At 41.4% G+C, this 16,750-nt stretch overlaps 1 protein-coding gene across 3 annotated transcripts; it reads right to left on the bottom strand.

Moving 5' to 3' along the window:
• Window positions 1-395: 395 nt before the first annotated feature.
• Window positions 396-14,438, bottom strand: pbx2 (pre-B-cell leukemia homeobox 2). Of its 3 annotated transcripts, XM_054781344.1 has the most exons (10): window positions 14,100-14,170; window positions 13,501-13,574; window positions 13,115-13,207; window positions 11,827-12,071; window positions 10,522-10,712; window positions 10,305-10,440; window positions 8,542-8,683; window positions 8,077-8,171; window positions 1,816-1,988; window positions 396-519 (listed from the first exon to the last, which is right to left on the bottom strand). In XM_054781344.1, exons 3-10 carry the CDS (start codon window positions 13,122-13,124, stop codon window positions 495-497), a joined length of 1,017 nt encoding a protein of 338 aa, XP_054637319.1. In that variant the 5' UTR covers window positions 13,125-13,207; window positions 13,501-13,574; window positions 14,100-14,170; the 3' UTR covers window positions 396-494. The 3 variants fall into 3 exon arrangements, with proteins under 3 accessions (XP_054637319.1, XP_054637317.1, XP_054637318.1); XM_054781342.1 differs by lacking the exon at window positions 13,115-13,207 and having other exon boundaries at window positions 14,100-14,438; XM_054781343.1 differs by lacking the exons at window positions 396-519; window positions 1,816-1,988; window positions 13,115-13,207 and adding an exon at window positions 4,203-5,324 and having other exon boundaries at window positions 14,100-14,433.
• Between the last annotated feature and the right edge of the window lie 2,312 nt (window positions 14,439-16,750).

Below are 16,750 nucleotides of genomic sequence, written 5' to 3'. Positions count from 1 at the left end.
CACCGCCCGTGCACACTCTAGCCAATCAGGCGTCAGTCAGCCTCAGCGCCGCGCCCCCGGTCTTTCTGCAGCCCTTTTGCACTTCACACGCTTTTCATCGGATCGTACTGTATATTTAAACTCACAGTTCATTCATTCATGAGGCAGGCGCTAATTATGTCACCTTAGTGAACGAAAAATGAGGAAAAACCTGAATGATGACGTGATCAGGCATAAATGATACAAATTATTGCCCAACTGGATGTCCCGTGATTTCAAAACCCAAATAAGTGAGCTTGTTTCCTCTTAGTCGGGCTAGACTGGAATGAATCGCAGTGAAATGGCGCCTTATTGTCCCTCGCGCTGGAACATCTGCATTCACACCTCTTTTGTCTTTTGCCCAGGGCCACGCGCCCCATTTGTGCACGCATGCGCCACATGCCAAAGCCTTTGAAGTGGATGAGACGCCGCAGGAAAGACAACACGCACAATTCTTCATTCATTCATCCATTCATTCATTCATCACACCACAGCAGCAATCTATGCAATGTATAGCAGCAAAAACAACAAGAGCAACTTTTTACGATGAGTTTTAAACATGAAATGTTACATTATGCATAAATAATAAATGTGACATTATTATTTCTGCACGACAAAAAGAAAAATGCAATTAGTTTGAGCAACTTTCGTTAATATTTCATTGCTTTATTATGTTTACCATCATCATATTTAGGCATATGTGCTCCTCACACATATATTGCTATATAAATATAAAAAAGGACTTCACGTCATGACCTAAAACGGTGTTTTTCCGACTGGTTGGAGGAAAAAGCTCTAAAATGACAGGAAAATTTTGGAATTTTCTTACATTATAATGTAATGATCTATCTACACAATCACTTGGAGTTGTTAAAAATGTACAATATGGACAATATGGATATGAAATTTGCACTTGTATGCATTATTCTCACAAGAAAAAGATAATATTTGCAATATTTTGTGACTGGAGTGTTTTCCAGGGGCCTTCGGCAAGCAAGTGAGCAAATGTTGGCTGCAGTGGGACATTCGTGGGAAAGTGTCCTGAAGACACTTCTCATCGTGTGGAGGTGACAGGGGAGCTTATTATTTGGAGAATAATGCTCTTCCCTGAGAGTTTCAAACCGATGTCTTGAAGGAGAGACACACGTGCTTCACAGCAAAGAAGTGTCTTTCACTCCAAGCAGCCTGCATATTCAGAGGTGTTTCTAATATTTTGGTTATTTACAGAGGCTCGTAATAGTTCAGAAACAGCACTACAACTAATGTTAATGATCATCTATACGGCAGTTCCAATCAAAAGTGAGCATTTTTAGGATCGCCCTAAAATTGTATGTCAGAGTGCGCGGGTGTACCTAATGTTATGACCGATGTAATTGCGGTTAATGAGCGTGGGGTGATGCAAACAACCAGGCCGATGTGCAGACAAATGTTGAAGGTGGAGTGTGAGGGTGGGAGAAGGTCCAGGAGACACTTCTCATGGCGGGAGGGGTGGGGGTGAAGGTGCCCCGTCTTCTTTTGCGTTCGCACTTTAGCATTGCTGTTAAAAGCCACGAGTGAGGCCTTTCCTTCCCACGCGTGCGTGGCAGACGAGGACAATCGGCGATCAATAAGGTGGATGCATTGCCATCATGTTGTAGAAGTGATGAGTGTTTTTAATTATCTTCATGTCAATCCGGTGCGTTCAATGGAAGGCTTTCTGTACATAAAAAAAACGAGTTTTTCGGCCTAAAACGTGACGCTGCACTTTGACGTACAGATGAGGTTGCGCAAAGTAGACAGAAGAGGTGTCACACTTACTGCTTTGGTGTTCTTCTCGAGGGGGTGAGAAGAAGTCTCACCCCACGCTTCACGCTGCTTCTGGCGGATGTTTGACGCCTTTCACAAATGTTCATCAACCATTGGCGTGTGTGCCTCACACTCCTTACGGTAGGGGGGTCGCATCCACGCGACCTGTGGATAAGTGAAGGGTCCTGTTGGCACGTGCAGCACAAAAAAAGTGTTAAACATGAATCACGGAGGCAGGTAACAGTCTTGATTCGGATCAGGACCAGGCTTGTGAATGAGATATATATACAAGTATATATATTGGACACACAGAGGCCAATGCAGAGCCGAGCTGTGAGCCAGACCTTGTGGAGACCCTGGTCCTGATATCCACAGGGAGTGACGTGTCCACACAATATCATGTACCTAAGTGTCATCTGACACACACAACAACATACACTAATGCAGCATGTTTGCACCTTTTTATTGCTTTTTGTAAACCACATGCAAACTGTTTATTGATTTATGGCACGTGGTGGCATACTTGCACATTATAGGTCCTCCTTGAATACACTTTTTAAAATTAGACTAATCACTCCTAAATATATTTAAGCGGTAATATTCATAATACAAGTTATATTAGGAATAGTGAGTTATATTATGAATAGCTAGTTATATTAACAACAGCTGCTTGTGTTTAGCATTACATGCTATAACACAAGTGAGACGTTACTAGCTGCTAAAATCACACCGCCTAGTTTACAAACATATTCAAAGTAATAATTCAGGAACACTCGTAATCTCTATGCAAGTGCTTTATATACATACTGTAGCTACTCACGAATAAAATGTTTCATAGCTAACACAGCTAGTTTATGAGCTTTTTCGGACCCAGTTTCTGCCGTTTGGTGATGTGTCGGTCGCGAACGAATCGGCTTTAAGGGCCATTTGCTCGAAAAGACCGAGTTTGCGTCGTTGGAATCCAATTGGGAGCGGATTAGGTTTTTCCTCGTCTTTTCTGTTAAAGGCCAATGTCATTGGTGAGGATGTGTGGCGGCGTCTCAGCACACGCCGCGGTGCTCTTAGAGTCGATTCGTTCGTGAGAAATGTACATGATGAGATTTGACCTATTTTGACCTCATTTGTCTATTGAGCTGGGTCTTTGTTTTTGTATTATATATCATATTTTTGTAGCTGTTCATTGAGGTTTGATAGCATGTCTTTTTTCCCTTTTTTAATTCATTTTACACAATACGCATAATTTGGTAATACATTTCAGACAACAAAAAAATCTGAGGAGCCACTTGGGAGCCGAAAGAGACGGCTCTTTTTAGTGAACCGAGCCAAATGTATCGGCTCCCTAAAAAGAGCCGACATTTCCATCACTACTGCTGTTGCTTCACGGAGCTCTACAAGTCAAAGAGTGTCTAATGGCGAGAAGAGAACTCACACTTGCTGTGGCGATGTCTCTCACTTTTTAAGCAATATTTTCTTTTTTTTTAACCAAATATTTGCTACTTATTTAGCACAGTATTATTATTGACTCTATTAAAAGGACGAACAAAAAGGAAGGGAGTAAATTGGGTCACTTTGGGTAGAGGGGACCCAAAGACATGATAAAGATGAGGATATATGACCTGCAAAAAAAAAAAAAAAAAGAGCATTTTCTGAAACCTGGCTGGTCCCATAGGAAATAATAGTCTGTTATAGCTAAAATGAGTTTTCTGCGTAGGGTGGCTGGGCTCTCCCTTAGAGATTGGGTGAGAAGCACAGTCATCGGGGATAAACTCGGAGTAGAATCGCTGCTCCTTCGCATTGAGAGGAGCCACATGGGGTGGCTCAGGCATCTGGTCAGGATGCCTCCCGGACACCTCCCCAGGAAGGTATTCAGGGCACGTCCGACCGGTACGAGGCTTCGGCGAAGACCCAGGACACGTTGGACAGACTATGTCTCCCAACCGGCCTGGGAACACCTTGAGATCCGCCGGCAGGAGCTGGACCAAGTAGCCGAGGAGAGGGAAGTCTGGGCTTCCCTGCTTTGTCCGCTGCCCCCGTGACTCAACCTCAGATAAGTGGTAGAAGATGGATGGAAAGATAAATATTTGTAGACTGTACTGTACAAGCCATTTACAGCGGCATCTTAGCATTCTGAATGCAGTACAAGTGGAAAAAGAAGCTAACCACTGTTAATGTTCTCAGTCATTACAAATTGCGTGTCAGTCCCAGCTCCATTTCAGATGCTATGGTTATCGCATTTTCCCATCAATGGTACTTGCCACAGAAAGCATACAAAAGCCAAAGAAAAAGCCAAACGTACCTGCGGAGTTCTGTGAAGTCTTGAAGTGTTTGTCTGAAAAATTCAGGTGGGTTTGCAAATTCTTTGACACTGGAATATTTGAGCTTTTTATTTGAATTCCTGGTTGTGAATACAGAGAGTCTTTATTGTAAAAGAGGTAGAGAGAATACAGGTGTTTCACTGTACACAAAAAAAACACAACACTTTCATTCAAAGCATGACTATGAACTCACTCATTCACATCACCAGCCTGTAAGTAAAGAACAAAAGCGCAAAAGACAGAGAAACAAACATACAAAGTCTTTGGATTTTCTCTATTGGCCTCTCACTCACTAAATGCATCCTCTCTCGCTCCCTTCCAATCTACTACTTTTAGTCATAAAACAGCAACATAACCCATATAGTGTGCTTCAAATAATAATAATCACCATACATACTGTGTACACACACACACACACACACACACACACACACTCAGTAACATGTCATGCAGCCATTCTCAACTGGTGGGTTGCTACCCGGACCCCATTTCAGTGGGTTGTGGGTCTTTGCCTGGGAGGAAAAAAACAAACAAACGAAGAAAAAAAAACCCCAGAAAATAATTTTATTCAGAGGGAGATTTCTTTATGCAGCGGTTCGAATGTGTCAGCCCTGTCCGTTGTTGAGCCCTAGAAAGTCTAAGTGAAATGTGCATCTTAGTTATGTATTTCATAGTCATGTTTGCAGCTGTTTGAAACCGTCATCGCCCACTTCAAAGGCTTTGAAGCTGTAATCGGTAGGATTTTCAATGTAATTGAGCATTTGGTTGTTTGTGAGGATGGGAGGGTATTCCGCAGCCAAACCAGTGGAGGAGCACTGATGTGCAGGATAAGGACGCTCCCTGCTGCCTGATGGTAGAATGAAACCAGCATGCACACGACACACGTTCACTCAGCTGATGGCCCAAACAGCAAAACGACGACCAGAGCAAAGTGGACAGAAAAAGAAAAGAACGCACCTTTTCAAAATCAAACAGCATAAAAAGAAACATCAGCCCAGTGGGGGGGGAGTGTGATATCATTCTTTCTGTCTTTCCCGCTCCGTCAATCTTTTTGTCGTTATTCTCTCGCCGACTGGCGAGGATATTGGGAGGGGTGGGGGAGTTGCGGAGGGGGGGCGTGGCAGATCAGTCCGAGTTGTCCGAGTGGTCGCTGTTGGGGGAGGCGCCCGGCGGGGGCGAGCCGCGGCTCTGCCAGTTGCCGTTCGCCTGGGAAGTCACCGGGACAGGGACACGACACAACGTGCGTGTTCGCATGAGAATTCAGTTGGAATTGGTACAAAAAAAACAAACATTGCATGGGCGGTAATGAAAATGCCATATGTTGCCATGGAAACACTTAATTGTCCAAGCTGTCAGGGCATATTGCCACCACATGAATGCCTTATGAAAACAAATAAGTCTGCCTCTTAGTAGGAATGGACAAACCCACCGATTGATTAATTGATTAACAATTGATTGACTTTTCTAAAGCAATGGAAGCAAAATGGGGTGCACAACCTGCTGTGACCAGCAGAGGCGCTCGTGAGTCGGTCTCCACTTGTTTGTTGTAAACCATAAATCAGTGGTGTCCAAACTTTTTCAAGGGTTCAGGTCAGAATAAAGTTATAAGAGACTCTGTGGGGAGCCACACTGTGCGCCATCTGTCGTCATAACAGAGAGCCCTGGCTTGCCATGATGTGCGTGCGCTAATTACGCTAAGATATTAAACGTAATTAATGAAATAAATGAGTTACCGCCGTTAATGCGCTACTTTTGACAGCCCTAGTTTTTTTTTCTTTAATATTTCAACTTCATGCTACTAAAATCACATTATTTTTCCTCATATTACCACGTTATTCTTGTAAAATTATGACTTTAATTAATTAATTACATATTTTCCTCCACATGTTGACTGGATTCTTTTTAAAAGTTTTTTTGTTAAATGATACTTTTGGAATGAAAAAAGTCCCTAACAGTGGCTTGGTGTTTGGTCTATGATAGCAAATAACCACCGGGATTTACAATTCATACCTGTCAACATTTGCATTATTAACCTATTCAATACCAAAGAAGTCTTTTACGTTTTTTGCGTGAGAGGCAAAAAGAGGTGATGACGCAAGTGCACAATAGAAGAGGTCATGTTTCATGCAGTTTTAAGCCATAAAAACGGCCACAGGTGGCAGAAGCGCGTTTGATAAGAGCTCAGCATGGATCTTTTCCATTTATTAACGTGCCTGACAGAAAGGAGGAAGTGAGAGAGCACGGAGGAGTGTAGCGTGCTGAAGGTCACGCATTGTAGGGAAATTTTAACACATTCACACGCACAAGTGCACACACACAGTTTAGTTCCAAATGTAAAAATTGTAAATAGTTCATGGTGTTATATTTGTAAATGAATTGTTATTTGGATGTAAAACAACCCTTTCTTGTGTTGTTTATATTGGGGTGCAGTTGTTTAGATATTTGAGCTGCCAAAAAGCAAAAAGTTATGCTTGAAATGCATCTTTTCACAAAAAGCTGTTTTTGTTGGGAACTGATATTTTCCTGAAACGTACCTATGTTCTACTGCCGATTACTCACGAAGGGGAAAAAGGTAGAAACAAACCTTTTTTTTCTGATGAAAGACGAGAGTGCAGTCGTTCTTTTGGTAGGTTCCATGTTTATATCGCCATAGAGCACAATATTCTGTGTGCCTAGCAAAATCAGTCAAAATCGTCTAAAATGGCCGCTACTGCGGGGGATACATTTTGAAAAATGGCTGGGATTGAATGAATTAAACAAGGGAAATGTTCCGGGACAACAAGGGAAATTTTGATCTTCTAAGTACTTCCACTAGTTTTGATCCTCAACTCTACTACGTAGCAGCAGCTGCATTTAGAGCATCCTGAGTGGTCAGCACTCGTAATATTTTTTTTTACTTTTTTTTTTCCCCTCAATCTAATTTTCCAAATACGACAACTTTATTTTGTTTTGTTTGTTTCTGATAATATTACCATATTAAAAAACACTTTTAAATATTTCAAGTCTATGCTGCTAAAATTACATTATTTTTCCTGGTAATATTATGAGTTTATTTGCATAAAAATGCAACTTACTTCTCCTTAGAATCCGACTTTTTTCTCTTCATTCTTTCACTTTATTTATTGTTGATTATATGATTTATTATTGTCATTAAGTCTGTTATTTAATTTACAATAAGTATAAACCTTGACTGTCATTGCACCACATTGTTATATTGCCTTATCATGTTCCTGTGTATTTACAATTGGCAAAGGGTACATCTGGAATACAGGAGGTGAACACATGAATTGCAACTGATGTGAAACGGATGAGGGATAGGATTAAAAATAAATAAGCTTTGCTTCCTCCTACTCCTTTTTTGGACATGCAGAACTATGAATTGTGCTATGTGGTGTACTCCAGTTGTGCGCATGTTCAAAATGAATGAAACCATTACCATTTATTCTCGTAACATTACAGCTGTTTTTTTCATTTCAGCTTTTGCCGTTTTATTATTCTACTATACTACATGTGCAACTTTCTTCTGGTGAATTTTTTCTCGGAACTATGACTTAATTCCCCATATCTTGACTTTATTCTCGCAACTTTTTCCGCAACCTCATTTTCAAAAATTACAACTTTATTAGGTTTGTTTGTTTCTCATAATATTATGACTTAAAAAAAAATTATATTTCAACTTTATGCTACTAAAACGATGTTATTTTTCCTCATAATATTACAACGTTCTCATAAAATTACAACTTTTTGTCTTAATATTTTGACTTTATTCTTGCAAAACTGCAATTTCTTTAAATTTTTGCTTTTAGTGTATGCTTTAAATCAATAAAAAAAAAAAATAACAGCTGCAGGCCACAAATGGCTCCCAGGCGGCACTTGGGATGCCCGTGCACTACACTATCAGTGATAAAGACGATGCCGTCACGATGTTACATAGAGGTGAGTGTTCTGCTGTAAGTACCTGCACTCCCATTTGGTAGGCCGACTGCTCGCCATTCACAGGCGGGACACCGAGGAACAGATCAGCGGACCCCGACAGCGAGAAGGATCCCGACCCTGAGGACAGATTTTTGCAGTTGATGACAGCAAATAAATGAACGCACAGCAAAAGTGGTTGCCAGTCTTGAAATGGTGAATCTCCGTCAAGTAAAAGCAGGTTCACGATCAACACTGTTGACCGTGATTTTGTCGTTATGTTGTCACATTATTTCTCATTTGTATGCGTGTTCGGCGAAAGAAGGCAGTCTCTTTCAAAGCAAAACTAAACCAGCAACGAAGCGTGACACCAAATTCCTGCACAATGCATTTGAAATACAACAGCAGCATCAAATTTCAAATGGAATTATTGAAGTGAAGAAAAATAAAGCATTTGCCCGCCTACAAGGAACCACAGCTGTGTGTTTTCCGAGCACAGGGAATGCTGTACCTGTGGAGTTGGGAGTGTGCGGCGAGTCGTCGCCCTGTCGCGCCCCTAAAGCAGTCTTCATGGCGTACAGGTTGGCCTCTTCCTGAAACTTGCCGATGTTTTTCTTGTAGCGGATTCTCTTGTTGCCAAACCAGTTGGAGACCTAAAGGAAGAACAAACGAAAAAAGCTAAAGTTGTGTGTGTTATTGGGGATGCTCCGATCTGTTGATTCCTAACATGCATGTTTTTTTTTGGAATGTGGGAGGAAAAAAGCAGCGACATGGGAACTCGTGCCAGAGTAAACATATCGGGTAAGATTACATTCATTTTACACAGACGTTTATGCCCGGTACTAGCAAGAGTACTCCAACAACACCGGCCGCTTTTCCTCCTCTGAACTACTTTGACTCCCCAAAATTCCCTCAACATCAGGCCGTCATCAAAACCGTGGAAGACTCGTACAATTCACTCTGGATGTGAACCCGTCAGTCACCGGTGCAGCTCGTGACAGCCGCTCGTGTGCAGGGTTTGCTACGCGTTGGCGATGAGTTTCCACCAATCGCAGTTGTTTGTCGCCTCCCGTGTGTGGCGGCCATTACACTTAGGTGCACCACCATAAACTGTCCAGGCGGCACTTCCGCTTTCTGTCTCGTTTTTTTTTGTTCCGCCAGCATCAATTATTGACATTTATGAATCGATTAACAATCGTCCATGTGTGAATGAAAATGAAGAGGATGAGACGCCTTCTTTAAGAAGACTTTGGCCAACTCGGTGTCTTCCACGGCTGCGAAAGGCTGCTCATCTCATCCGATGAATTAAATAGTTTTTAGGGTTAATAGCTTCGCCGCTTAGACTGCCACGCTGCCGTGATCGTGAGACTCCAAAACTCACCATACTCCGTCAAGTGTTGTTCTTCAAATGCTGTATTAAAGCTTTTTTGTTTTTGTTTTCAAGGAAGTGGGAGGATGACACTGCCAAAGACGTTAGTTAGGTTAAGACATTACACTGCACGAAAGGATGGCTGCTGGGCTGCAATAGTGCTAGCTAGCCACAGGTGATCAGTGTTTTATCGGCATATGCCAATTACATGCAATTTTTTATGGGAATCGTCCAATACCGATGGTTGGCCGATCAATCCGAGTATCCCTAATGCATGTGTATGTATGTATGTATGTATGTATGTGTATACAGTATGTGTATATATATATATATATATATATATATATATATATATATATATATATATATATATATATATATATATATACACATACATATACATATATATATATATATACACACATTAATATTTACACACACACACACACACAGCATACTCTGTATTCACACTAAATGATGATTAACATATATCTACAATTAAGATTTAAAAAAATTAAGTATCAATTAAATCAGGGGTATCCAAAGTGTGGCCGGGGGCCATTTTCGGCCCGCAGCTGTTTTTCAATTGGTCCGTTGCACATTCTAAAAATATAATTTAACAAAACTAAAAAAAAAGGCAAAATCTGCAGTAATTTTTTCTGAAAAATAAAGTCAAAATCTTCAGTAAAAGAATGTGAGGGTAATAATGTAAAAATGTACATACATATAATAAAGTAAAATGCATGATTACTTTGGTAAATACAAAAAAAAATGTGACTGAAACAATTTTAGGGTGCAAAATGTCAACTTATTTCACAGGGAGGGTTGTCAATACAAGTAGCAGACATACTTTGGAATGAAGTCTTGAAATGGAGCGTTTGTGATGAAAAGGAGGCCTACTGCACCTGAGAGACGGTGATTCCACAACTTTTGGCAAGTTCTTCTTTGGCTTCTTCGCTGGGGTAGGGATTGGACAGGTGCGAGTAGAAGTACTCATTCAGGACCTCCGTGGCCTGCTTGCTGAAGTTACGCCTCTTACGCCTGGCGAGATGCAAGACGGGAAAAATGACTTTCAGGACAAAAGCGGGGGCGGGGTTGAGAACGATGGGAGCGGGGTTCCACCTGGCATCCAAGAAGCGGGACCTGAGGATCATGACGGCCTCGCAGGTGCTCTGCTTGAGCTGCGTCTGGATGGAGCTGAACTTGCGGTGGATGATGGCCACCATGCGCTCGATCTCCCGCGGGGTGACGGGCCGCGTGCGCGACTGCTCCCTCAGCAGGTTCATCACGTGGGTGGTGAACTCCGTGCACGCCTGGACAACAAACATGTCTCGTTACTTTCACGCTGCTCTAAAGAGCATCACACACATCCACTAATAGCAGACTTCATATAAATTTTCCTATTTGTAGTACATGTATACGAGAATAAAATACCGTCTCAATACAGTTTTTAACATGATTAGAGCCCTCTGGACATGAAATAACACCCCTATAGTCACCTTCACACTCCTGTTACCCAATATAGCAGACATAATAAGAGAAAAGAAGACATTTCAGACACAAGACTATGTGTTCCGGTGGCATGGACAGGAAGTGACATCGGGGGGGCTCAGAGATGGGTTTTACTACATATTATCGCAACGTCTTTGAATGCATCTTCCAAATGGTCTTCTATATATATTTTGCGCCATTTAGCCATTTTTATGCTTGAAAATGCTTAATTTAAGGAAAAAAAATATGTAAAATGTGCTTACATATGCATATTTTTGACGAATAAGCCGTATTCAACCACAAAACAGTGTGATTTATTATTTCATGTTTTGGAAAAAACGTGACAGCAAGAACCCGTGAAATTTGAAGCAGCGAAGGATTACTGTACTAGCGATGTCCGGTTGTAGACCACCACAACGTATTGCACAGGGCCACGTTGGTCAATTGCAGTCCCATCAAACCTTCAACACCTTTCAACCCCCTCCCCCCAACCCTCCAAGGTGACCAATAAATTCCAATCAAATACAATTATGAATTATGTTTTAAGTTCATGTTGAGTTCTGGGTTTCTTGCGCCTGAGGAATGAACTACTTTAGTTTGAGTTTAACAAACCCTGCTCAGTGGAACCTCCAAAGTTGTACAATTTGGAGTTTCACCAACAGTTTGTACATGAAATAGCGCTAAAACTCAGGAGATTAACTCCACAAGTATGATGACAACCATAGAGCCGCGAGTGAAACCTACCATGACGTAGGAAAGCAGTCGTTTCTGTCCTGGCTGCTCAGTACAATATGGCTCAAGTGACAATAATCACAAAAGAGTATAATGTACGCCTCGAGATGTGTTTAGCGTTTCATGAGAAGAGACGTTATGGTACACAAATGTTAACTTCTTTTGACATACGACCACATGACGGCTCATGTGGTGCCACTCTACCTGCTCGTACTTCTCCAGCTCGGTGTGGTAGATGCTGCGAATCTGGCTCAACTTGCTTTTGTAGTCTGAGTGCTCCAGGGAGCTGTCGGGCGACATCCCGCCCGAGCTGGTGGCCGCCGACACGGCTGCGGCGGCGCCTCCCCCCTTCTCGGGCCCGGCCACGCCCTCCGCCAGCAGCATGTTGTCCAATCGCACCAGCTGGGGGTCCTGAGGCTCCTCCTCCTGGTTGTTCCTCATCGACAGGCCTGTCAGCGAGACATTGACGGTTATGGTTCAAAGTTGGCTTGCATTTCTAAACATGTTAGTTTGGCTTTTCATGTTTTTGTGCTTATTTTTGCAAATGTGTCATGGACAATTACACCGCCCCCCTCGCAACTCACCACAGCCATAAATACATTGCAGTCCTGTGGAAACTAATTCAAGTAATTTAAAATATTACTTCTTACTAGGCCTGTCACGATAAATTTTGCTGGTCAATAATTGTGCTATAAATTATCGTTGATATTCGATCTCATCAACATTTTCGAGACCATTTTTTCATTCATTGTCATGAGAGGTGTAATTCATTTGAACCACTAGATGGTACTGAAGTATAGTGCACGGTGTACCTGTGTGAGACATTAGCTTGACACACAAGTTGCCTGTACGTATCTTTTTGCAATGTAGCCAACACCGCCTGTGATCGCGCACCATTTTGCACTGTTTTGTTTATATTTGCAGACCAAACGCCTCAGTAAGCCTTGACTGTCGGGACGAAGGCTCTTCTGCCCGGGGCACCTTTGTCTGTAGTTCTTTTCCCCCTGTTGACAAAACTGTCCGTGTCTGTCGTCGATGTTTCTGTTGCGTTTCCCCCCCCCAAAATATTTCACCATTTACAGTACACTTTCTTTTTTTGTAATATTTTGACTTTATCCACGGAATAGTATAACTTTTCCCCAACCTAATTTTTTCAAAGTTTGTAACTTCATACAACATTTTTTCTTAAATATGTCATCTTTATGCTTCTAAAAAATGACGTATTTTTTTCCTCCGAATATTACGACTTTATTCTTGTAAAAAGACGTCTTCGTTTCTCGCAAGATGACATTTTATTTCCTCATGATATGACCTATTCTCACAAAATTACTGCAGCTTTTTCCCCATTTTTGCTGTTGTTTTCTTGTTTAATTGTACTTTTAGGGGCAAAAACACCCATGCTTTAAGGGGATTCCAGATAGAGGATTTTTAAAGGACATTTTCTTTAATTTCTCAGCTAAAGATAAATTAATGTTGATGGAAAAATACTCACACGGTGACATCTTTACACTTGGTGCCCAGGATTGCTTAGCCTTGGTGGAGGTCGGCGCTGTTCAATGCATCCTCGTTGCTTTCATTACAACTACTACCGACATGATTGGAGTACAACATTAAAAGTTGTACGAGTTCACATAGCCAAGTGAAAGAGTAGGAAATAGCAGCAGTGTTGGATATACATGATGCTGCGTGTCTGTTTGTCCAGCTGCTAGCTTTGTCTATTTTTACACCTGCACAAATGTGCACTTGCATAGATAAGTGCTGGAGCTTATTGGGGAGTGATGAGCGCACAGCAAACACGCACTTTACACAAAGCGAGCATTTGTGCAACACTGACGATGACGGCAACATTACCACCGTGTGTGTGTGTATTGTGTGTACCTGTCTTCTCCTTGATCTCACACAACACGCTGAACAATGCGGGCTTCATTCGGTGGCAGTTGAGTGCATGTTTCCTGTGCACGGAGAGGGAAATAGGCAGGTTAGCATGAGCAGCGAGCTACACACAGGCGGTGACAGGACGCCAATTCACCAAAACAACAACACAAGCCGAGCGACGTTAGCATGTCGGCTAATGCTAGCAGGCTACAAGCGATGTCGCTGAATGTTCACATTGCTGTCAAAATGCGAGACTTAAGACGGTTTATATTATGTTTATCTACTACTTATTTGAAATAAGAACGGGCTAAACGTCATAAAATGCCACATATGAGAAGTAGCTGTCCACGTTCAATAGCAATTTGTTGTTAGCCTAGCTTAGCTTGCTAACAATGGCTAACTGTGAGAAAAGACAGCAATGTAAGAAAAAGCAGCAAACTAAACAAATGTTTATTTGTATCTATGCGAGTTGGAATGTGTTTCTTCGCGTGCACAAAGTCAAGCAGTTAGCGTGTGGCTAAATGGCGCAAAGTTGGTGAAAGTTTGCCGCTGTCAACTTTACCAAAATAACAAAGCAAAAAACAAACAAAAAAGTCACTCACTTTGCCTGCGCCTCGTCCAAACTTTGGTCGGTGATGGTCATTATTTGCTGCAGGATGTCGCCGATGTCCCGGCGGGCTTCGTGCCCGTTCTCCGCGCCGTCGAGGCCCGGCTCGCCTCCATCGGAGCGGTGCTGCGGAGCTTGGTGCGCCGCGCCGAGGGCCGCCATCCCCGGGTGGCCGCTCATGGCGAGGCCCCGGCCGTTGGAGGCCCCGTTGGCCGTCAGAGGCTGCTGCTGCTGCAACATTTCGAGCGACGCGCAGTGGCGACGACTGCTGCCCGACTGCTGGCACCTCCTCCACCAACACCACCACCAGGGAAGCTACAGCGCCACCAGCCAACACACGCAGCGGCCAGCAGGTCCCCTAGTGACGGACACGAAGAACTGCAACAAAAGCCTCTTGAATTCTAAATAAATGTACTGTATTTCTTCAAGTGTGCCAACATCTACCTTTCCTTCTGCATGGACACTGTTGCTGTGTGAAAGCGCACACAATTACCACAATGTCTCCCTTTTCTAGGTTCTGTGTGACAGGCACACACAACTTTGACACAGCCACTGACCCGCCTTTGTTATGCCTCTGATACTACATGTGCTATTTTGGGGTGTTGATGCTGTTCACACAAAAAGCCGAGGAAAGGCCGGGTATTTAATGGGGGCCGTAACAGGGGTGTCCAAATAGAATTTATACTATCAGAAATACACAAAATTGTAAATAGTTGAAAGCAGAAATGAAGAAAACTGCTATAACTTTACAAAAATAAAGTCAGGAGAATAAACTCATAATATTATGAGGAAAAATATCATTTTAGTAGCATAAAGTTAAAACATTAAAGAAAAAATAATATTATGAGAAACATGTTAAAATAGTTGGAAAATGTAAAAAATAAATAAATAAAAAACAGCCATCATTTTACAACAGTAAAGTCAAAATATTAGGAGAAAAAAGTTGCATTCTAACAAGAAAAATTGTGCAATTTTACGAGAATAAACTCGTAATATTATGAGGAAAAATAGTAGAGTTGAAATATTATGAGAAACAAAAGTTGTATTTTTTGGAAAATTAAGTTGGGGAAAAACGTATAATATGGGAATAAAATCATAATATTATGAGAAGAAAATGTACAAACATTATTCATAAATGAAGTTGACCTTTGGAAAATAAAAAAACCCCAGCAAAAATGGAAAAGTCAGCCATAATTCTATAAGAACAAAGTAAAAATATTAAGAGAAAAAAGCTGCAATCTAAGGAGAAAAAGTAATAATTTTACGAGAATAACGTAATATTATGAGGAAAAATAATGTCATTTTAGTAGCATAAGCTTAAAATATTAAGGAAAGAATAGTTTATAATTTTTAAGTTGTAACATTGTGAGAAAAGAAGTTAAAATAGTTGAAAAATGTTAAAAAAAACAACAACCTATAAGTAATGAAAAAACAGCTGTAATTGTACAACAATAAAATCAAAATATTCAGAGAAAATAGTTGCATGCTAACAAGAAAAATCATTGGAATTTTTACGGGAATAAACTTGTAATATTATGAGGAAAAATAATGTCATTTTAGTAGTTAGAGTTGAAAAGATTTTTTTAAAGTCATAATATTATAAGAAACAAACAAAAAAAAAAGTTGCATTTTTTTTAAAATTAAGGTTGGGGAAAAATTTCTAATATGGGATGCCAAGCGGCCTGGGTACAACACCCAAATAGACCACTAGAGGTCGCCAAATTATGCTAAAAGTGGTTATACATGCAACTGTCCACCAGAGGTAGACATAGCAAAGAATTGGCAATTGTAACAGTCATGTAACAATGAACAGTCTAGCATGCTCAGTATATCTATCGCCTTAAGTATGCGCAACCATACAACACATAAGTTAGTTGGAACCTCATGTTCAAGGAACATGTGCATTTATAAGGAAACGCACGCACATACACAATTGAACTACACAACATTAGGGACTATTGCAATCAACTATCGCAAAGCTCACGCATTTACAATCAGCACTATTCAGAAACATGATTTGTTAGAAGCTAATAGTCCTATGGTTGTACAGATGTCAATGTAACAACTGTTTGATGTGTAAAGGCTGTATGCAATAATGAATAGACTGTGGAAAAGTTGGAGAGCAAAGTGAAAATAATTATCTGTTTTGTGTAAAGACTAAGATAAAATGGGCTCCCAGCAGAAGCATGGTCAATGAAGGGTTCATTTTTCGTTACGGGAGGAGCTGCCTAGCTCGTTGTGAGGCCGACCACGTGGAAGACCGATGAGCTAAATAAAACATAATTTACATTCCAAAAATTTTCCCTGCAGAGGCTATATGCTCGCAAACCTTTCCTCAACGTCAAAAACCAACCAGAACGCAGCTCCCGCCGGCCGCAACAGGAGCGGCTGATTGCTGTCGCCTAATATAAGTTCAGCAGTGTTCATCAGAGAGGTTGCTGTGAGTCACAGTAATGGCAAAACAGTGACTGGCTCAGAATGTCCATATAAGGGCACCAGGGAGAGTTCCTCTTAGGACAAAACGGGAAGTTCAGCTGGGGACAAGATGACATTAGTCATCTTGAGATTCAAAGTCATGTGAGTGGGAAAGTCCTGGGAAAGTCCAAAAAGTATCTGGTGACTCAAGTCACATGGGTGGAAAAGTCC

The sequence above is a fragment of the Dunckerocampus dactyliophorus genome, chromosome 7 (genome assembly GCF_027744805.1).
Source record: "Dunckerocampus dactyliophorus isolate RoL2022-P2 chromosome 7, RoL_Ddac_1.1, whole genome shotgun sequence".
Lineage (NCBI taxonomy): Eukaryota > Metazoa > Chordata > Actinopteri > Syngnathiformes > Syngnathidae > Dunckerocampus > Dunckerocampus dactyliophorus.
This window is presented reverse-complemented; position numbering and strand designations above follow the sequence as displayed.